The sequence below is a fragment of the Chaetodon auriga genome, chromosome 9 (assembly GCF_051107435.1).
Source record: "Chaetodon auriga isolate fChaAug3 chromosome 9, fChaAug3.hap1, whole genome shotgun sequence".
Taxonomy (NCBI): Eukaryota; Metazoa; Chordata; class Actinopteri; order Chaetodontiformes; family Chaetodontidae; genus Chaetodon; species Chaetodon auriga.
In genome coordinates this window covers 1,324,204-1,347,038 of record NC_135082.1, presented here as the reverse complement: position 1 = coordinate 1,347,038, position 22,835 = coordinate 1,324,204, and the positions used below count along the sequence as shown (strand labels likewise).

The 22,835-nt window shown below is 42.8% G+C and overlaps 1 protein-coding gene across 2 annotated transcripts in view; it reads right to left on the bottom strand.

Annotated features, from left to right (window-relative positions):
- enpp6 (ectonucleotide pyrophosphatase/phosphodiesterase 6) overlaps positions 1-22,835 on the bottom strand; it is an 82,730-nt gene that overhangs the window by 2,013 nt on the left and 57,882 nt on the right. The window contains exon 6 of one of the 2 annotated variants that reach the window (XM_076738516.1): positions 1,845-1,982. The exons of the other annotated variant lie outside the window; for it this stretch is intronic. Coding sequence (XP_076594631.1) covers positions 1,845-1,982 — 138 coding nt within the window. The remainder of the gene's footprint in view (positions 1-1,844; positions 1,983-22,835) is intronic. 2 annotated transcript variants of the gene reach the window in all.

Genomic DNA, 22,835 nt, shown 5'->3' with positions numbered 1-22,835 from the left:
CAGACAATAGCATTTAAGAACTGGAAGCATCCCCAAGGTGTGATTCATCGGACACTCGCATACTCACTCTTAATCTAGTATTGTATAGTATCTAGTCTAGTAAATCTAGTCTAGTAGTCTAGTATCGGGGAATCTCATTTAGTAATAGTGGTAGGAGACATTCATTTCTCTTTTGGCTAAGTAATGATGTGTACTGTGATGAAAGTTTTGAATGATGTAGTTCTGACTGTGAGGAACATCATGTTTGCTTGTTTGTTTTTTTCTTTTTCTTTTATTAATAGTTGGTTTTTCTGGGATATCTGACTTTTGCACATAAACCCAAGATTAAACAATTAAAAGTTTTATAAAGGCAATATTCTCTTCTCCAGTTTAAACAAAGGAAGGAGAGAGAAGAGCCCTGATTGGCTAACTATTACCACACCCATGATACATACTCAGGATTCCCTGGAAATAAAAACAGCTGACTCCTTTTTGTGTACTCTTGTATTCTCTTCTCTTCTTTTCGCTGGTCACTTTTGTTTTGTGCCACTGTTTTTCCACTTCTGGAGCCAGCTGTGCCTTTGTTCTTTCTTTGAAATTTCAATTTTATTTGTATAGTGCCAAATCACAACAGAAGTTGTCTCAGGACACTTTCCATATACAGCTGGTACAGGCCGAGCTCTTTTATCTACAGACCCAACAATTCCCTCATGAGCAAGCACTTTTGCTACATGCTTCAGAGTAACATTGCCTATAAAATGTGATTTCTGTTTTCTTTAATTTTGCAAACCAAGTCACTACAAGACTGGATTAGTGGGTTACTGTTAAATATAAAATTGTTATAATGTTTCAATGTCTTTCCAAAGTTTTCTAGCAAAAGGAAAGAAAGAAAGAAAGAAAGAAAGAAAGAAAGAAAGAAAGACAACCTGGGGTCTCAAAGTAAACAAAACCATCTTACTTCCTGCTCATGACTGTGTTGATATAATCCTCAAATATCTAATCCTAGATATCCTAATATTATTAGTACACCCAAGGTAACCATATCCTCTCTTTGACCATTGCAAATTCATTAAATAGTTTACTTTATCATCCACAGATCAGTATTGTTTTTTGTTCCACTTTGGCCATTTGAGTGTAATTATCAGTTATTTCATTTATCCTGTCTTCATAGATGGTAGGTTAATAAATTTCAATTTAGACCTTGTTTTTGTCATGTGTGTTCCTTTGAAGTAGAGACAGAAATTAATTTAATTGAGAAGTCATGACCTTTGATATCAGACTGATGAAGTGTATTCACTGAATTAATTTTGTTATTAATTTTCCTCTTCGCATGTGGTTCCCCAAATGAGTGTGACACAAATGCTAATTTCCCTACAATTGTGTGATTGGTAGGACTGTGTATTATGTCAACATCAAGCAGGTGCATTTGCACCCTCATGCATGTGTGATTGAGAGAGAAAAACAGCTCCATAGTGCTACCAAAGGTCAAGAACTCCACCGGGAACCTTAAATTTTTAAGTCAACATGTCTGAAAGTCCCTGAGGTACTCAAATGTTAACTGAGCAAAAGGTAATTTGTTGATGGGAAAGCATGCTAAACAGACCATAAATAATGCAGATAACTCAATTACCAATTTCTACAAAGAAATGATACTGTCAAATGTCTGAATGAAATTGTTGAAACAAACAAAATGTTAAACAGTCATAAAGCCTTGGAATAAGCATACTTCCCATTTTCATCTCAATATGCAGTGCCCTGACCCAATTTGTGTGCCCTCTCATATCTTCCACCTCACTTTAAATGCAGTTGCAGTGGGATGTAAGCTTTGTCCTAGGAACGTGCAAAAGTGAAATATTATCTGTTACCTCAGCGATAAACCAGCCTGGCTCAGCCACCAGCGTCAGGGGGGATACAAACTTCCCTCCTTTGAAATGGAAACGTTCAGGGATCTCTTGTCTGGCATAGACATGCATGTTAGGGACCAGGGATAACTCAGCATACACCTAGCATAACACAAACACACACACACACACACACGCGCGCGCGCGCGCACACACACACACACACAGTGTTAGAATAGTTTTAACAAACTTTATCTATAAACCACTCTACTGTAAAAAAAAAAAAAAAAAAAAAAGGAACTCTTCAGTATTCGTGCCGTCATGGGGTTTTGAAGTCCTCTCTCAAGAAAACTTGATCTTGGACTAAATAAAATTGATTTAAGACAATTATCATAGCAATATTTCTCTAAAAAATGTTTTTTTTAAACAAGAAAGGTGGAACAAAAATGCTCACTGCTGAACTAAGTGCGATGTCCTGAAGTAACTTTCATATTTTTGTGAGCGATGGCGCTGTGTGTCATAAAGGAATAATAACCACAAAATAACATTGCTTAAGTAAGTGAAGGGATTGGAACTTTGTGGTAGAATGCTTCTGCCTCCCCCTCTCTTTCCTTGTGTTTTCCTGTGTTTTTCCCCTGTCTCTTTGAGTCATGTGAGTCTTCTCCTTGAGTCTGTCCTGTGGGTCTGGACTGGGCAGTTCCTCCGCAATCACGGCTCACCTCTACCTGATCCTCCCACAAATCATACCAGCCACCACAGCTGTAGCCAATCCTTAATCACCCAGCAATTCGGGTTGATGCCCGGCTACATGAACACCGGAAAGAGTGGTTAAGCCAACCACTCCCCTTCCTATTCGTTCCAGCTCCCTGCCACCCGCACCCGCCTGTCCGAGTCTCCAGTTGATCTCCTCATTCCTCCTGACCAAAGAGGAACCCATGCAGCTAGAGAGGGCAGAGTTATATCCTGCTGAAAGAAATGCGTGTGCCATCTGGGCAATAAGGACGTTTCCTAGCTACCTGTTCTCTGTGGCCAAAAGATCATGCTCATCGATAACTATGGGGGTACAGATGAGCACCATCTCAAATCCACAAACCAGATTCAAGCCATACAGTGCCAGTCAAGAGAGAGTGAGTGAGAAAGACAGAGAAAGACAGACAGAAATGCAATCACAGTAACAGTGACAGTGGATGTAATAACAATAGTGGCAGTTGCAGTGGATGTCAGGCAGGGCCATGGCAGGAGACGTAGTTGTAATCCACAATCCAGATTCAGCCACTATCCATGGGAACCTGCGACACGACAAAGCACAGAGACTCCAGGGAAGAAGTTAAGTTAGTAACACGCCGTGGTAGGGCATGAAAGTGTGCAGATGGAGAGGGAGAGAAGAACAGAGGAGCTCAGTTCATCTTTTGGAGGTCCCCCGACAGTCTAATGCTATAGCAGTATGACCTATTATCAAAAAGGAAAAGTTTTAAGCCTACTCTTAAATGTAGAGAGTGTCTGCCTCCCGGACAAAGACTGGTAGATGGTCCCGCAGTGGAGGAGCTCGATAGATAAATGCTCTGGCTCCTGTTCTGCTTTTGGAGACTTTAGGAACCATTAGTAAGCCTGCATTCTGGGAACACGGTGTTCTAGTGGGGTAGTAAGGTACTATGAGCTCTTTAAGATGAGAAGGTGCCTGACCATTTATGGCTTTGTAAGTAAGAAGGAGAATTTTAAATTCTATTCTAAACTTTACACAGAGCCAGTGCAGAGTGGCTAATATCAGAGAAATATGATCTTTCTTCCTCGTTTTTGTCAGAACACGTGCTGAGGCATTCTGGAGCAACTGGAGAATATTCAGCAACAAATTTGGGCAGCCTGATAGTAAGGAATTGCAATAATACAGCCTGGAAGCTACGAATGCATGGACTAATTTTTCTACATTATTTTGAGACAGGATGTGCCTGATGTTACGTAGGTGAAAAAAGGCAGTCCTTGAAATTCGTTTTACATGGGAGTGAAAGGACATGTCCTGATTAAAGATAACTCCCACATTCTTTACAGTGGTGCTGGAGGCAAGCGCAATGCCATCCATAACTGCTATGTCAGTGAGTTTCTAAGGTATTTAGGGTCTAGTATTGTAACTTCAGTTTTGTCCAAGTTTAGCATCAGAAAATTGCAGGTTATCCAGGTCTTTACATTCTAAAGACATGCTTAAAGTCTAGTTAACTGATTGGTTTCTTCTGGCTTCACTGATAAATATAGCCTGATCAAGAGTAGGCTTTTTCAGTAGAGATTTTATTACAGCTACTTTAAAGGACTGCGGTATGGAGCCTGTTGATAAAGACAGATTGATCATGTCTAATAAGAAAGAGTCAATTAAAGGTAAAACTTCTTTAAGCAGCTTAGTTGGGATGGTGTCTAGAATACAGGATGATTTTGATGATGAAATTATTGAAATTAGTTGGTGAAGGTTGACAGGACAGGAGAAACAGTCTAAAACTGCAACAGGTTTACTAACAATTTCTATGGTTTCTGTGTTTGAAGACAAAACAGTACCTGTTGACGGAAGGAGCTGATGAATTCTGTCTCTAATAGTAAGAATTTCATCATTAAAGAAGCTCATCAAGTCATCAGAGCTAAAGGAATGCATGGTTCAACAGAATTATGGCTCTCTGTCAGCCTGACTACAGTGCTGAAGAGAAACCTGGGATTGTTCTTATTTTCCTCTCTTAGTGCAGAGTCAAGTGCCCTGGCACTGTGGAGGGCTTTCCTGTATATTTTAAGACTGCCTTGACAGGCAAACCGAAATTCTTCCAAATTGGTGGAACACCATTTCCTTTCTATTTTTCAGGGAAGTTTGCTTTAATTTGCAGGTTTTGTGAAGTATGCCATGGGGCTAACCTCCTCTGTTTTATTATCTTCTTTTTTAGGGGGGCAACAGAGTCAAGTGTCTTATGCAATGAACCTGTAGCACTATCAATTTGTGAGGGACTAAAGTTAGCATAGGAGTCCTCTGTTGTATTGAGACATGGCATTGAATTAAATGCTGATGGGATCATACTATTAAATTTAGCTATAGCACTATCAGACAGGAGTCTAGTATAAGAATTTTTGCCTACTGATGGGTAATCTGGTAATATGAATTCAAAAGTTATTAAATGATGGTCCGATGGATGGATGCTTGCTGGTGCCATACTTACGACTTCCGTGTTATAGCTCTCAGTCTTAAGACTTGGTCTTTTAGCCTTTTAACTTAGTTTTGAGAATTGGACTTTTAGCCTTTTTTAGCTCCTTAGTATTTCAGTCTTGGGCATTTGAACTGCTTTTAGTGTTAGGTCGGAGAACATCTTCTGGCATAAAACCTTGTCTTTCTGTGAGCCGCCATGCCCACACTGGGCGCTGCCGACTCACCTGGAGAGGTGGAACATCTGCTAAAAAAGGCATACAAAAAGATTGCTGACCTTCTCGATGACAATAAACGGATGTCAGACCAGCTGCAGAGGAAGGATTCCCTGCTGACCACCTTCAGGTCTCGTCTCCCGACAGTGACCAGCTGGCTGGAGTCCTCACAGACTGGTGAGTCTGCACCACAAAACACGACCTCTGCACTCGTGCACACAGTTCTCTGGGAACCGTCCTCCTCCTGTCATCGACCCGTCTGCTCCACTCCAAGCAAGGGGACCCCCTGGACCGAAGTGGTCGTCCGCAGGCAGAAGAGGGCTCTGAGCGGGACCCATGGCGGGGCTCCTCTCCCGAGCCTGCCGCTCTCCAACAAATATGCAGTTTTGTCAGTGAGCGAGAAGCCAGTGGCCCGGCACCAGCTCCAGGAAATTTTTTCCCCGTCATGGACATAACGGGGAAAATCCCGGACATTCTGAACTTGCATCCGCAGGTGAAAAGGACTATTATCCACGCAGGAGCGAACAACATCGCCAGGCAGCAGTCTGAACTTTTAAAGCACTTTTTTAACACCATGTCACAGTCCCAGGTGAGTGTTTTTATCTTCGGCCCTACCCCCACCTGTGGCAGAGGGATAGGCAGCTTCAGCAGGCTGCTCAGCCTCAACACCTGACTCTCCTCTGCCTGTAACTCTCACCATGTCGGCTTTATTCAGACCACCTAAATACGATGCTGTTTTTATCAGTGACTTTCCAGAATTTTTATCAATAATCCATGCCACTATAATTTTATCATTATATCTGGTGATTTTAACTTGCACACAGATAATCCATCAGACCACATGTCCAAAGACTTTTTAAACCTCCTCAGCTGCATGGATTTTACACAGTATGTCACACAGCTGACTCACAACAAGGTACACACCCTGGTTCTGGTCATTAGCCACAGCCTCTCACCATTTTTTTTTTCAGCAGGAGACCAGAGTGAGAACCATCAGGAAATGCTGCATGACCTCTGAAGTGGCTGCAAATTTCATTGACATTTTAGATAAACATCCTCCAGTTTCTTTATCTGCACCTTGTGATGTTATTGTTGATGATTTTAACAGTAAATCAAAGACAACCATAGATATTGTTGCTCCACCAGTTTTAAAGAAAGTCCCAACTAAACATACAATGCCGTGGAGCAATGAAGACATCAAAAAACTGAAGAGGAACTGCAGGGTGGCAGAGAGAAAATGGAGGAAAAATAAATTAACAATTAACTACCAGACGTACTGTGAGCAACTAAAAATATGTAACAAGGCTCTGGGAGAAGCAAGAAATAACTATTTTAGCAGAATAATCTCACTTCATAATAATAACCCCAAAATCCTTTTTAACACAATTGACCGGTTAATCAATCTGGATTCCAGTAAATTCCAACGCACTCCAACAAACTCTCTTTGTGAAGACTTTGCGGACCACTTCAGAGGTAAAATTGATTTAATCAGATCCACAATTTTAAGGAATCAGAATACAACAATGGCATGTCCAAACTGTGTTACCCCAAGGAAACACGGGACAGTTTTGTCCTGGTTGATGCTGACATGCTTGGTAGAGTAAGATACCAAGTAAAACCAAAAACCTGCCTTTTAGACCCAATCCCAACATCACTTTTTAAAACATTTTATGGATTCTTTGAAGTTGAGCTTTTAAACACTGTAAATTGTTCTCTTCAGACAGGCGTCTTCCCTGCAACTTTTAAAACAGCTGTAGTGAGGCCTCTTCTGAAGAAGAACAATTTGGATCCTAGCATTCTTAATAACTACAGACCAGTATCCATCTTACCATTTTTAAGTAAAATTTCAGAAAAAAATGTTTTTACTCAGCTGAATGATTTTTTTAAATGATCATTCAATCTTTGAGAAGTTTCAATCTGGTTTTAGGATGAATCACAGTACAGAGACTGTACTTTTAAATATTGTTAATGACCTCAGGTGTAATTTGGACACACACAAGCTTTCAGTCCTTGTGCTACTGGATCTAAGTGCTGCTTTTGATACAGTAGATCACACTATTCTTTTAAGTAGACTCAGACACCTGGTTGGCCTCTCTGGCACTGTTCTTAAGTGGTTCACTACCTATCTCACAGACAGAAAATTCCTGGTGAGTTTGGATACATGCTCCTCCAGAACACATGAAATAAAATGTGGTCTGTCCCAAGGATCAATTTTAGGCCCAATTCTTTTTAATTTACATATGCTCCCATTTGGCAGTGTCATCAGGAGACGTGGTATCAATTTTCACAGCTATGCTGATGATACACAGCTATATATTTCCATGTCTCCTGATAAGACGGGGCAACTTGATGCCCCCTTTAACTGTATTTTAGACATCAAATCCTGGATGGCAGAGAACTTCCTACAGCTCAACCAGGACAAAACTGAAGTTTTAATCATTGCTCCTGAGGCCCAGAGAGCAAAACTTTTACCAAAGCTGTAAACATTATCTTTAAATCCATCCAATCATGTAAAAAAAAGTGGGCATCATTTTTGACTCTGAGCTCAATTTTTTTCCACATATTAAATATGTTACAAAAACAGGATTTTATCATTTAAAGAATATAGCCAGAGTCCGCCCGTTTCTCTCTCAGGCAAACACAGAGATGCTGATGCATGCTTTTATCTCCAGTCATATTGATTATTGCAATGCCCTGCTTTCTGGTCTTTCGAAAAGAAACATCACAACTTTACAACTTCTACAGAACTCAGCTGCACATGTGCTGACGAGGACCAGAAGGCAGACACATATTACAACGGTTTTAGAATCACCGCATTGGCTCCCTGTGTATTTCAGGATCAATTTTAAGGTTCTCTTAATGATTTTTTAATGTCTTAGAGGTCTTGGGCCTTCTTATCTTTCAGAATTGCTTTTATTTTACAAACCCTCGCAGACCCTCAGGTCCTCTGACACTGGCCTTTTATCTATTCCCAGAGTAAAAACTCAAACGCACGATGAGGCGTCGTTCCAGTTTTATGGCCCCCGATTGTGGAACAGCCTGCCGGAGGACATGACGGCCGCAGAGAACGTTAATACTTTTAAAAAAAGGGCTCAAGACCCACCTATTTAAATTGGCTTTTAACTCATGTTCTTACTTTTTATTTTATCTTATTTTATCTTATTATTTATTTATACTTTTACATTCAATCTGGCTTTTATTTTTCTTCTTATACATTCTTATAATCTATACTTTTATTTTGGATTTTTACTCACATTCCTTGAGGCAGTGGAGGTGGAGTTGCAGCTCTTCTTCTCAAGGCTTTTAATCAACCCTAAACCTAAACTCGACTATAACTCATTTGAAAGCCTTGTTCTCACTGTTTCTCATGACAAATGGAAAACAGTGCAGCCAGTTTTATTCGTTATAGTATACCGCTCTCCTGGTCCTTACTCCGAATTTATAGCTGAGTTCTCTGAGTTTCTATCAGGCTTAGTCCTTAAAGCAGATAAAGTAATTATTGTAGGTGCCTTTAATGTACATGTCAACGTTGATAATGACAGCCTTAGCACTGCATTTATTTAAGTATTAGACTCAATTGGCTTCCGTCAGAATGTACATTAACAGACTCACTGTTTTAACCACACCCTCGACCTTGTTCTGACATATGGCATTGAAATGTAAGACTTAATAGTCTCCTCACAGAATCCTCTTTTATCTGAACATCATTTAATAACTTTTGAATTCATATTAGCATACTACCTGCCAGTAGGCAAAACTTCTTATACCAGTCTCCTGTCTGATAGTGCTGTAGCTAAATTTAAGGATATGATCCCATCAGTATTTAATTCAATGCCATGTCTCAATACAGCAGAGGACTCCTATGCTAACCTTTGTCCCTTCCAAATTGACTACCTGGTTGATAGTGCTACAGGTTCATTGCATATGACACTTGACTCTGTTGCCCCCCTAGAAAAGAAGATAATAAATCAGAGGAGGTTAGCTCCAAGGTATACCCCTCAAACCTGCAAATTAAAGCAAACTTCCCAAAAAATAGAAAGGAAATGGCGTTCCACCAATTTGGAAGAATTTCGGTTTGCCTGTCAAGACAGTCTTAAAATATACAGGAAAGCCCTCCACAGTGCCAGGGCAGCCTATTACTCTGCACTAATAGAGGAAAATAAGAACAATCCCAGGTTTCTCTTCAGCACTGTAGTCAGGCTGACAGAGAGCCATAATTCTGTTGAACCATGCATTCCTTTAGCTCTGAACAGTAATGACTTGATGAGCTTCTTTAATGATAAAATTCTTACTATTAGAGACAGAATTCATTGGCTCCTGTCGTCAACAGGTACTGTTTTGTCTTCAGACACAGAAACCGTAGAAACTGTTACTCAACCTGTCGCAGTTTTAGACTGTTTTACACCCATCAACCTTCACCAACTAATTTCAATAATTTCATCATCAAAATCATCAACCTGTATTTTAGACCCCATCCCGACTAAGCTGCTTAAAGAAGTTTTACCTTTAATTGACTCTTCTGTATTAGAAATGATCACTGTCTTTATCAACAGGCTACGTACCACAGTCCTTTAAAGTAGCTGTAATAAAACCTCTACTTAAAAAGCCTACTCTTGATCCAGGGGTTTTAGACCGATATCCAACCTTCCCTTTCTCTCAAAAACTCTTGAGAAAGCAGTTGTTAATCAACTGTGCAAGTGTCTACACAAAAATAGTTTAGTTGAGGATTTCCAGTCAGGATTTAGAGTGCATCATAGCACAGAGACAGCACTGGTTAAAGTTATAAATGACCTTCCAATTGCATCTGATAAAGGATTTGTCTCTGTACTAGTCTTATTGGATCTTAGTGCTGCATTTGACACCATTGACCATCGTATCCTATAGAGACTGGAACACTTCATCGACAGTAAGGGAACCGGACTTTCTGATGACATAGCAGTTATGGATGGCATTGCGCTGGCCTCCAGCACCACTGTAAAGAATGTTGGAGTTATCTTTAATCAGGACATGCCCTTTCACTCCCATGTAAAACAATTTTCAAGGACTGCCTTTTTTCACCTACATAACATTGCAAAAATTAGACATATTTTGTCTCAAAATGATGCAGAAAAACTAGTCCATGCTTTTGTAATTTCCAGGCTGTATTAATGCAATTCCTTACTATCAGGCTGCCCAAATTCGTTGCTGAATATTCTCCAGCTGCTCCAGAACGCTGCAGCACGCGTTCTGACAAAAACGAGGAAGAAAGATCATATTTCTCTGATATTAGCCACTCTGCACTGGCTCTGTGTAAAGTTTAGAATAGAATTTAAAATTCTCCTTCTTACTTACAAAGCCATAAATGGTCAGACACCATCTTACCTTAAAGAGCTCATAGTCCCTTATTACTCCACCAGAACACTGCGTTCCCAGAATGCAGGCCTATTTACAGTTCCTAAAGTCTCCAAAAGCAGAACAGGAGCCAAAGCATTTAGCTATCAAGCTCCTCTCTTGTGGAACAATCTTCCAGTCTTTGTCTGAGAGGCAGACACTGTCTCTACATTTAAGAGTAGGCTTAAAACTCTCCTTTTTGATAAAGCTTATAGTTAGGGCTGGCTCAGGCTTGTCCTGGACCAGCCCCCAGTTATGCTGCTATATCATTAGACTGTCGGGGGACCTCCAAAGATACAACGAGCTCCTCTGTCCTTCTCTCCCTCTCCATCTGCATGTTTTCATGTCCTACCATGGTGTGTTACTAACTTAGCTTCTTCCCCGGAGTCTCTGTGCTCTGTCATCCCGCAGGTTCCCATGGATAGTGGCTGAATCTGGATTATGGATTACAGCTGCATCTCCTGCCATGGCCCTGCCTGACATCCACTGCAACTGCTACTACTGTTATTACATCCACTGTCATTGTCTCTCTCTGGCTGTCTCTTTCTCTCTCTGACTGCATTTCTGTCTGTCTCTCTCTGTCTGTCTCACTCTCTCTCCCTTGCTGTCTCTCTCTCACCCAACCGGTCCAGGCAGATGGCTGCCCACCCAGAGCCTGGTTCTGCCTGAGGTTTCTGCCTGTTAAAAGGAAGTTTTTCCTCGCTACTGTCACCAAGTGCTTGCCCATGAGGGAATTGTTGTGTCTCTGTAGATAAAAGAGCTCGGCCTGTACCAGCTCTATATGGAAAGTGTCCTGAGACAACTTTTGTTGTGATTTGGCGCTATACAAATAAAACTGAATTGAATTGAATTGAATTGAATTGAATTGAATTGAACTGAATTTGTCTTGTCAGAGTATCCCACACACCAATATTACATCATGGCAGGACTAACACAATGTTTTTATACAAACAAAGGAATAACTTAATGTTACTTAACTTTGACTCTGTCTCCCTCTCTCTCTCGTATCAACAATGTCCATACATGTTTAATAATTATGTGTGCTGCTTTTATTTGGATTGTTTGTGAGCCTGTGTGAATATAGTTTGTGTATTCCAGTTACTGTTAGTTTTATTTGTTAAAATGTATGTGTTTACCACCAGTGAAATTGTCTTCTTTCCTAAATGTAGTATAAATAGTGAAATCAGTAAAAATGGACAGTGCAAAACATGTCTTGTGCTTGCAAAATAAACATAGCACTGATTCAGATGGCTAGGACACACCTCTAGTCACAACTGTTTCCGGCGCTGTCGCGACTGACAGCCCTTCCAGCAGCTACGTGTGCTATTTTGTACTTTTTGAGCTTTCAGTGCTCTTTTTTTTTGTTTGTTTTGTAGCGCTGATTATCCTCTATCTTGTGGATTTTAACGAACCAAAACTTGTTTATCCGAGGAACCAACTGCTCGCTCTACAAACAAAGGTGTGGTTCCCCGGTTACCTGGTCAAGTGAGGAGGCTGTATCGAGGCTGCAGAGCCGACACTAAGCTAAAGACTAAGCGGCTAGTGAGAGAGTGGAGATATAAGCCTTCGGTACCTTCGGTTATCATTGGAAAATGTGAACTCGATACCGACAAAATCGATGAACTGGCTGCGCTGGTGAAAAATGTCAAGACCTACAGGGAGTGCAGTTTGCTGTGCTCTTCTGAAACGTGGCTCACGACAAACATTCCGGATGCTAAAATGGAGCTACCTGGCTTCAGGGCAGACAGAGACATAAAGGCCTGCAGGAAGAGAAAAGGAGGAGGATTCACTAAATACATCAACGCAAGGTGGTGTAATCCTGGGCATGTAAGCAGCAAAATCTCCATCTGCTGCAGGGATATCGAACTTATGGCTGTAGGTTTGCGTCCTTATTATTTGCCCAGAGAGTTTGGACGCGCCATTGTCGTTATTATTTACATCCCTCCACGGGCCGACGCAGAGGTAGTGTGTGATGTTATCCACTCCACTGTTGCCAATCTACAAACAAAACATCCTGAGGCCATTCTGTTGATCTCTGAAGATTTTAATCATGTGACTCTGGGCACAATGCTACCTGCTTTCTTCCAGTATGTGGACTGTAACACCAGGGGAAATAGGACTATTGACCTACTGTGAAGGACGCATAAAGCATCACCCCGCTGCCTGCACTGGGGAAAGCAGACCACAACCTGATTCTGCTTCAGCCTCACTACAAACCAAGAGTGAGGAAGCTACTTGCACTTCTGTATGGACGTTGTTGTTCCCTTAAGGACTGTATGCTGCTATGCTAACAACAAGTCCTGGACCACAAGTGACATCAAGGGTCTTCTAAACCAGAAGAAGAGGGCTTTCAAGGATGGCGATCATCAGGAGCTTAAGCGGGTCCAGAGGGAACTCAGAGTCCAGCTCAGGGAGGCAAAGGGGCAGTATGGAAGTACGCTTGAGCAGAAGTTGCAGAACAACAGCATGAAGGAGGTGTGGGACGGGATGAAGATCACCACCGGCTGCAGCTCGAAGCGGGGTGCCACCATCGAAGGAGATGTGGGGAGAGGGAACCAGCTGAACAACTTCTTCAACAGGTTTGACCACCCCAACTCATTCGCACCTCAGAGTACTGCACCCCCTCCCCACCCTCTCTCTCTCGACGCCAGCACAGAGGAGACCATCCCCCCATCGAAAATCACAGCAGCCCAGGTGTGCGGAGAGCTGAGGAGGCTTCATCCCAGCAAGGCAGCGGGTACAGATGGAGTGTCCCCTCGACTGCTGAAGGCCTGCGCAGCTGGAAGACCCCATACAGCGCATCTTCAACCTGAGCCTGGAGCAGGGGAGGGTCCCTCAGCTGTGGAAAACATCCTGCATCATCCCAGTCCCAAAGAGACCAAAACCTGAGGAGCTGAATGACTTCAGGCCAGTCGCCCTGACATCACATGTGATGAAGACCATGGAGCAGCTGCTGCTAAACCACCTGAGGCCACAGATGCGCCATGCCCTCGACCCTCAGCAGTTTGCCTACCAGGAGACGGTGAGAGTGGAGGACGCCATTGTCTAGTTGCTACACCGACCCTTCTCTCACCTGGACAGGGGCAGCGGTGCAGTGAGGATTACATTTTTGGACTTCTCCAGTGCCTTCAACACCATCCAGCCTCTGCTCCTCAGAGATAAACTGACAGAGATGGGAGTAGGCTCACACCTGGTGGTCTTGATTACAGACTATCTGACAGGCAGACCTCGGTATGTGAGACTGGGGGACTGCAGGTCTGACACCGTGGTTTGCAGCACAGGAGCACCGCAGGGTACCGTGCTCTCTCCAGTCCTGTTCACCCTGTACACATCAGACTTCCAATACAACTCAGAGTCCTGCCACATGCAAATGTTCGCAGACGACACTGCTATCGTGGGCTGTATCAGGAGTGGACAGGGAGTACAGGACACTGATCCAGGACTTTGTCATATGGTGCGACTCCAACCACCGGCACCTCAACACCACCAAGACCAGGGAGATGGTGGTGGACTTCAGGAGGCCCAGGCCTCATCCAGAGCCTGTGACCATCAAAGGGGACTGTGTGGAGATTGTATGGACCTATGAATACCTGGGAGTGCAGCTGGATGATAAAATGGACTGGACTGCCAACACAGATGCTCTGTGCAGGAGAGGACAGAGCCGACTGTACTTCCTCAGAAGGCTCGTGTCCTTCAACATCTGCAAAAAGATTCTGCAGCATCAAAAAGAGGGACGCTACACATATGGACAAACTGGTGAGGAAGGTATGCTCTGTTGTGGGCAGAGCTGGACAGCCTGACATCTGTGGCAGAGTGACAGGCGCTGAGTAGGCTCCTGTCAATCATGGACAATCCACTGCATCTGCTGCACAGTGCCATCTCCAGGCAGAGGAGCAGCTTCAATGACAGGCTGCTGTCACTGCCCTGCTCCACTGACAGACTGAGGAAGTTGTTCCTCACCTTGCTGTGCTTTTGGATTATTTATTGCATGCACTTTAAATTTGTGGAATATGCTGGAATTTGTGAATTTCCCTTGGGGATGAATAAAGTATCTATCTATCTATCTATCTATCTATCTATCTATCTCGTTAGCCTATACAGATTAACCCTTCTATTTAAATTCTAAATGAATGATATACAGTATAGATTTATAGTATGCCCTTTTTAAATAACATTGTGCCATTGCATCTTGTCATTTTTATTGTTTTTATTTTAATCTGATATAAAATAAACAATAATTTACTTTAAAACTGGGGGGTTACACAAAAACAACACATCAGAAGACAATGAGAAGTGAATGATAAACAAAACAATTACCATACAGTTGAATTCAAGTCATTAAACTCCCAGGAGGAGAGCATCTACTTTCTAGAGATGTAAAAGTAAATGCCATGTTGTCGGAATTTTTTTTAAGTAATAGCCAACTTTGATGTCCCTTTCCTGTGACCAGGGTGTGAACTATGGGGGAGCCAGGGGGAGCTTGGCTCCCCTTAATGAGACATGAGCTCCCCTGAAAACATGATTTGCGAAAAATTGGGGGGTCTCTAAAATATTGGCAATATGCTATTTTTGCCATGCATTTCTATCTTTCTGTATTGCCATTGTCATTGATCATGCCTTTAATTTGGCTATTATTGACGTATGATTCACGCATGAGGTTGAATCACTCTAATAAAGATACCGGCCTACATGCTATTCTTGAAATCACCATTGAAGTGTGGCTGTGCAATATCAAAGTTTGTTGATACATGACACTTGCATTGATGTATTTGCACAGAGAAATGATTGTACTCATCTGTGGTAACTTTAATTGTTGTTGATGAGGACTTGACACCTTGTAGGCAGCCTGGTGTTGTCTACTTTTGATGTGATGCTCATACAGTTGTGTCTTTATAGGCTGTGTACAATGTAGTACATCACTGCAGAGTAAGTTGTGCCCTGTGCCCTGCTTTAGTTGGCCATATTGTGTTAACCTGTGATGTTTGGTTTTCATATTGTGTGGAGGTTTGATGCGGTTATTAAGTGATTATTATATATCAGATGCAGAATCACAGTATGTCTTCTCCTTGGGGCTCGTGCATCAACTGCACCCCGAAAAAGAGAGAGCTCCCCCGAAAGCCATGGCGTAGCTCGCACACTGTCCGTGATGGCAGCCTGGTGCAGTGCTACAGAAAGCTCACAGCTCACTTCACTGAAGTGAAGAGTTGTCTCATCTAGTTGCATTGATGGAAACTTGCATTTTTTAGTATGTTGCAGACCACATTTTTTGTAACTGAATGTTTGATGTAAACTCACTGAATTAGTGATGGGCACACCAGTTCTTTTAGATGTACTGAATCACTAGAATCAATTCACTAGAAAGATTTGTTCAAAAGATTCGTTCACTGAATCACCGAATCATTCAGTGCTTGGCAGGAGGAGCCTGCGACTCCTGAACTGATATACGGCTGAACGGTTTAAGTTTCAGTTCAGTTCACAGCTTCCAGGACCGGGAGACGAGAGTGTTGTGACTGTGTTGCTTTGACAAACACATTTGTAAATATAAAACTATATATAACTATATTATAAATCATGATGTTTTAAGTGTCCTATCCTATGGTATGCTATTTAACTGGTCTACTCTGCAAATTGGGCTCAGTGAGTGATCCGTTCACTGAACGTATACCCCACAGTACATTCAGTGAAGGATTCACACTGAATATGCACCGTTCCCTCGCAAATTGTCGCAATGAGATGATCAGACAGTCACGCGTTTTCTCAAACTGCGGGTTTTATACACTATTTGTTACATGCTGTGTCCTACTGTACTGTTGTTGCGGTGGCAAATTTAGCAGAGTTTAAAAAAAAGTTAGTTTTCTCCGAGGTACACTTGAACACAACACACCCCTATCTCCCTCCGTCGCTCCTCATTACTGCCAGCGTTTGTTTATCTGGAAACTAAATCTGTTAAAACAACGCGGAACAACGGTCACCATGAAAGTGTATCCCTCAGAGGCAAATGATTCAGGAGAGTGTAGTTCATGGAGTGATTCATATGGCAAGCCGTTCCTGCCAGAAATACGCCACATTCAGTCGCGTTTCAACTTCATCACGGCGTAAAAAACGGCGTTCTTTTTGCACATTACGGCGTAAAAAACGGCGTAAAATCTGAAAAAAAAATGAAGTTGAAACGTGACTGAATGTGGCATATTTCTGGCAGGAACGGCTTGCCATAGATTCATGCGTCGGTGACACGCCGCAGTCGGCGCGCGCGGTCCCTCCCTCAAGTGATTCGTTCGTTTCTCAGTTCAGTTGAACTGTCAGCAGCGCGTGTTGTGTCCTCAAGTGATTCGTTCGTTTCTCAGTTCAGTTGAACTGTCGCCGCCTGCTGACAGTTCAACTGAACTGAGAAATGAACGAATCACTTGAGGAAGTGATCCGGTTCAGTACGTTCACTTAAAAGATTCGTTCTTTTGAACGAATCGTTCATGAACGAGACAACACTACACTGAATGAAACTTCCTCTTTCACTTGTTTTTGGTCATGCTAAACATTGCAATGTGCAAAGTAAGATAAACAAAAAGCTGACTATCAAATACCCAAACACAACGTCTCACAACGATTCAAACAAAAACCCACATAAGAAAAACTGTTTTGTGAATGGAGCATCCAAACCTATTTCACTGTCACTGTTCATCCAGTATAAATGACAATGAACGACAATTCAATAAATAACAACAACAACAACAACAACAACAATAATAATAATAACAGAATACTGGTCAATTTTGGGAAGTGTGTCTAAAATGGTGTATTGGACTTCAAGGACATTAAGGTGAACTGTTATGGTCATTTTCAGGGTTTCTGTAAAATATATATTAATAGTAACTATTCAAAACTAGGCAAGTGGCATGTGCATGTGAAAAATAACATGCAAATTATGTGAAATGTTTTTTGTTTGTCTTGCATTCCTGTTTGTGATGTTTCACATGTCCAAATCACAAAAATAAGTGAAAGACATTTTCTTCAACAAGTTTACACTAAAGATTCACTTACAAAATGTATGAATGTGGAATGCAACATAAAACCTGCAAGTTTACACTAGTGCACCTAGACAAGTTGATTTCCATGGCAATTACTCTTCCCTTGAGTGTTTGTTGAGTGTGATGACACTTGTGTAAGTCTTGTGTGACTGACCAATATAAGGTGTCGTTTTTGAAAGTTTAACTGACTTTTCTCAATTATTCATAGCAAAGTATACAACCAATTAAGACCCATGATATAACAGCCACAAGTTGAGAAGAACTTTAAGAACAAGAGCTCCAGGATTTGTTTCTCATGGTCATAGCAAACAGCACAGTTTACCCCTGTACTGACAAGTCTGTGAAGATTCTCATTCATCCAGGAGTACCCTGTACTGACAGTAATTACAAAGTAGGTGCTTTTCTTGCAGTTAAATAGGCAGACTTGGATTTGTTAATAACAGCAGGAAACTGAGTAATTCTGAATTCAGTAATGGCCAGACGTCCGACTCTTCATTGAGAAAGGCCTAAATTCTGATTGGACTCAGATACCACGGTGCAACTTTACAAGTACACTTGGACCAACTACTTGGCAGTATTTTGCTAGACTTTGAGTCTATGGTTGTTTTGATGGCGCTGCACGAGTGGCAGCTTGTTATGGCAGCTCTTTCTTTGCTTTAGTGTTTTGTTGTGCATTTGTTGTGTTTTCTCCGCCATGAGTCTCAGTCGATCGTCGAACTTATAGATGTACAGCTGGTGGGACAAGTGATCTGCTTTTTACTCTTTTCCGGACTATTTAAAACAATATCGGGAGATCCATTCAGCCACAACTCTATTGCTTACAATCAGGAGCAGGTGTTAGCGCTGTGCAACATGAACATACTCCCATTGGAAAGACCAGAGATCCCTTAAGAAATAAGGAGAAGGGGAAGGGGATGCAGAGTTGGGGCGAAGTGCTGGGAAAGAAAAGATGGTACAAACCATCCATACCGTCTCTTATTATGGGGAACGTGAGATCTCTCCCTGATAAGATAGAAGAGCTAACAATGCTAACCAGACAGCAGAGGGAGCACAGAGAATGAAGTCTCATGTGTTTCACTGAAACTTGGTTGAACAAACTCACGCCGGGCTTGCACATTATGCTGGACAATTTTCAACTGCTGAGAGCAGACAGGAGGGCAAAGGAGAGTGGTAAGAGGAAAGGTGGGGGAATTGCGGTGTTTGTGAACAACAGATGGTGCAATCCAGGGCACATCACTGTAAAGGAGTAGCGCTGGATGAGAGACATTGAGCTGTTAACTGTTAGCGTTAAGCCATATTACCTGCCGAGGGAGTTCTCACATGTCATTTCAATAACTGTGTACAGTCCCCCGTCTGCAGATGCTGCAGCATTATGCAAGCTCTTACATATAGTAGTTTCACAGCTGCAGACACCACACCCCCAGACCCTCCTCCTCAGACTTCAATCATTTTTCCCTGTCTTCCACTCTTCCTACTTTCACCCAGTATGTTAATGCTACACCAGAGACAATAGAACACTGGACCTACTGTATGCAAATACAAAGGACACCTACAGTTCCTCTCCCCACTGCGCCCTGCATACATACCTTTGGTAAATAAACAACCAAACACTGGTATGTGAGAAGATGGTCAGAGGAGTCCAGCACGGCACTCACTGAGGGACTGCTTTGAAACCATTGACTGGGACATGTTATGCAGTCCACACAGGGAGGACATTGACAGATTGACAACCTGCACCACGGACGATACTAACACCTGTGCGCAAAACACCGTGCCTACCAAGAAGGTACAGTGTTTCTCAAACATCAAACCCTGGGTGTCCCTGCAACTGAAAGCCTTATTGAGTGAGAAAAAGAGGGTCGTGAGATCAGGGGACAAAGATGAGCTGAAGAGGGCCCAGTGGGAGCTAAAAAAAAGGGAGTTTTGGACAGACAGTGACAGGAGAAAGCTGGAGGAGAGAGGTTTGGAGGGGCCTGAAAACTATTTCAGGCCACAGCAGTTTACAGCAGTCCCTAAGAGAGAGACTGAGGCAGCGCAATAAACTATATACTAGAAAAAAAATATATGTGCAAGTTGCAGATGGTAAAATATGTAAACAATAAACAGTATGTGCAATATTGGAGTAGTGCAAATAATATGTAACACTAAAATACTGGGGTTTGTGAGGTTGGTAGATTAACTGTTTAACTAACTGTGTGATGGCTCGTAGCAGGAATGATTTCCTAAAGCGGTCCTTGTGACAGCGAAGCTGGAGGTGTCTACTGGCGAAGGAGCTCTGCTGTCTGTCCACAAGGTGGTGAGGAGGATGTTCAGTCGGTCCATTGTCCTCCTTTCCACCACCTCCTCAAAAGTGCCTAATTTGCAGCCTATAATGGAGCTGACCTTCCTGATCAGTTTGTTCAGTCTTTTTGTGTCTTCGGCTCTGCTGCTGCTCCTCCAGCACACTGTAGCACAGAGGAGTGCACTGGCAACAATAGACTGGTGAAAGATCTCCAGCATCTTGCAGCACACGTTGAATGATCTGTATGATCTGAATGATCTTGTAAACAACGTTGATGTTAGTTTTCCAGGTCAGTCTGTTGTGGAGGTGCACTCTGAGGTATTTGTAATCCTCCACCAATGCGACATTCTCCGCAGAATACACAGTGGTTGTGTGGTCATCCTGATTCTTCTGAAATCAATAACCATCTCCTTGGCCACGTTAAGCCTCAGGTGATTTCTACTCGACCATTCCACAAAATCGTCCACCACTGCTCTGTATTCCTCCTCTCGTCCATCCTTTATACACCCCACTACTGTTGAGTCATCTGAGAACTTCTCTGGGGGGCACAATGAGGAGTTGTACTGGAAGTCTGATGTGTACAAGGTGAAGACAAAAGGTGACAAAACAGTCCTCTGTGATACTCCTGTACTACTTTCCATGGTCTCAGACAGAACGTTGCCCAGTCGGACAAACTGTGGTCTGTCTGTCAGGTAGTCAGTAATCCAAGAGATTGCCGGCACATCGACTCCCATCACTCGCAGCTCCTCACTTCGGACTTCTTTATTGATCGCAATTTGTGAAATTATTTTGTTGCAGTAGCAATTAAACATGCAGACAAACACAGAATGTATAAAACAATTGTTTGAAAAAGTATAAAAAAGTAACAAAAAATATAAACAGGAATAACAGATTGTTAAAAATAAAAATATAACTAAATATATATTTACATAATATATATTATAACGTTTAATACATATATAATACTAAAATAATGTATATAAAAATACAATATAACTAAGTTTATAAACAAGTATTTACATAAAAACAATTATGCAGTTTCAGGTGATAAATAAATGTAAAGGGTAGATCGTAGGAGCCAGGGGCAGCGGCTGGATGGTATTAAATGCACTGGAGAAATAAAAAAAAAAGTGATCCTCACAGTGCTGCCACTACAATCCAGGTGGGAGTGAGCACACTGCGGCATGTGTATGATGGCGTCATCCACACCCAGATGGGGTTGGTAGGCAAACTGTAGAGGGTCCAGTGATGATTCCACCTGTGGTCAGAGATGGGCCAGGACCAGCCTCTCCAGCACCTTTATCATGACTGATGTAAGGGCAACGGGTTGGTAGTTGTTGGGGCCAGATGGAGACTTCTTCTTTGGAACAGATGTCCTAGGATCATGGACAGCTGGCTGGCACAAGTCCTCAGGACTCTGGAACTAATGCCATCAGGGCCAGCAGCTTTGCCCAGGTGCAGCATCTCCAGCTGTCTTCTTACATGGCACGCAGTCAGGGAGGGGATGGCGCTAGTGGAGGGGGTGCTATGGGGGATGTGGGAGAGAAAGCTTTGGCAGAGGGGGGTTATGGAGGCCAGCGTGGATAATGGTGAGGTGTGAAGGGGTGGAGGAATGCAGGGCCACTCCTAGCTGTGAGCTAAACCTGTTGAAAAAGTGGTTTAGCTCATTGGCCCTCTTAAGGCTGCTGGCTCCTGGTCTGTCTCTTTTCTTGTGCACTGTGATCTCCTTCATTCCTTTCCACACATCCTTCCCTCTGTTCTGCTGGAGTTTGGCCTCCAGCTTCCTCCTGTACACATCTCTGCTCTGCCTCAGCTTCTCCCTCAGTTCGTGTTGAACACTCCTCAGTTCTTTTTTGTCCCATGACCTGAAGGCTTGTTTCTTCCTGTTCAGCAGACTTTTAAGGTCACACAGTGGGAATATCAACAGTGCAGCCTAATGCCCCTCTACTGAGTCATGGCTTCATTCAGGGCTTGTTGTTGGGAAAGCAACCTACAGTCCGGGTTGGCAGTATGGTCTGTTCACATAATTTGATGTACTCTGTGATGTCTGTTGTCTCAAAGCAGTCCTGCAGTGACTCATTAGCCTCCTGAGTCCACCTCCTCACTGTTCTTGTGGACACAGGCTGCCTCTGGACAAGAGGGACATACCGAGATGTTAACAACACCAGGCTGTGATCAGCTCTGCCTCGAGGGGGCTGTGGCACTGTATGCATCCTTTGCATTATCATACAGTAGGTCTAGTGTGGCACACCTCTGTCCACCTACACACAGCTGAAACCAGGTACCTCCACGCTCCGGTCAGGGTTGTCTGAATGAAGCCATGACTCAGCAGAGGGCATTAGGCTGCACTGTTGATATTCCCACTGAGTCCTGACAAGCGCGACAAGCTCATCTGTCTTATATGCAAAGGACCTCTCATTCCCCATGATGATCACCGGAACGGATGATCTGTATGTCCGTGCCTTGGCCCTCTGTTTGGCTCTGGCTCTGCAGCCCTGATGTCGTCTCTTAAGCTCGTTTGGAACTACAATCCTCTGTCCGGGCAGAAGCGTGGGATTACACAACGCAAACAGCTGCTTGCATGTGCAGACAATGCCCTCACTCCCCTCTGTACAGCCCTCTGTTCCAAAGAGTGAAAAACGTAACAGGAGGGCCACCAAAAAAGTTGTAAAACTGCGTGCAAACATTGCATCACAGTTACCTAAAGCATAGTTAAGAAATAGAATTATAAAGAATGGAAAAAACCCACTAAATGAACAAAAACAAACAAAAAGGTCCTTTGGAGTAAGTAGGACACTATTAAAAACATATTCTGACTCTGTGGTGGCATCTGCAATTTTCGACACAGTGGTCTGCTGGGGTTGTGGAAGCTCAAAAAGACTGAACAAACTGGTCAGGAGAACTGGCTCTATCCTGGACTGCCCTCTGGACACGGTTGAGGAGGTGGGTGAGAGAAGG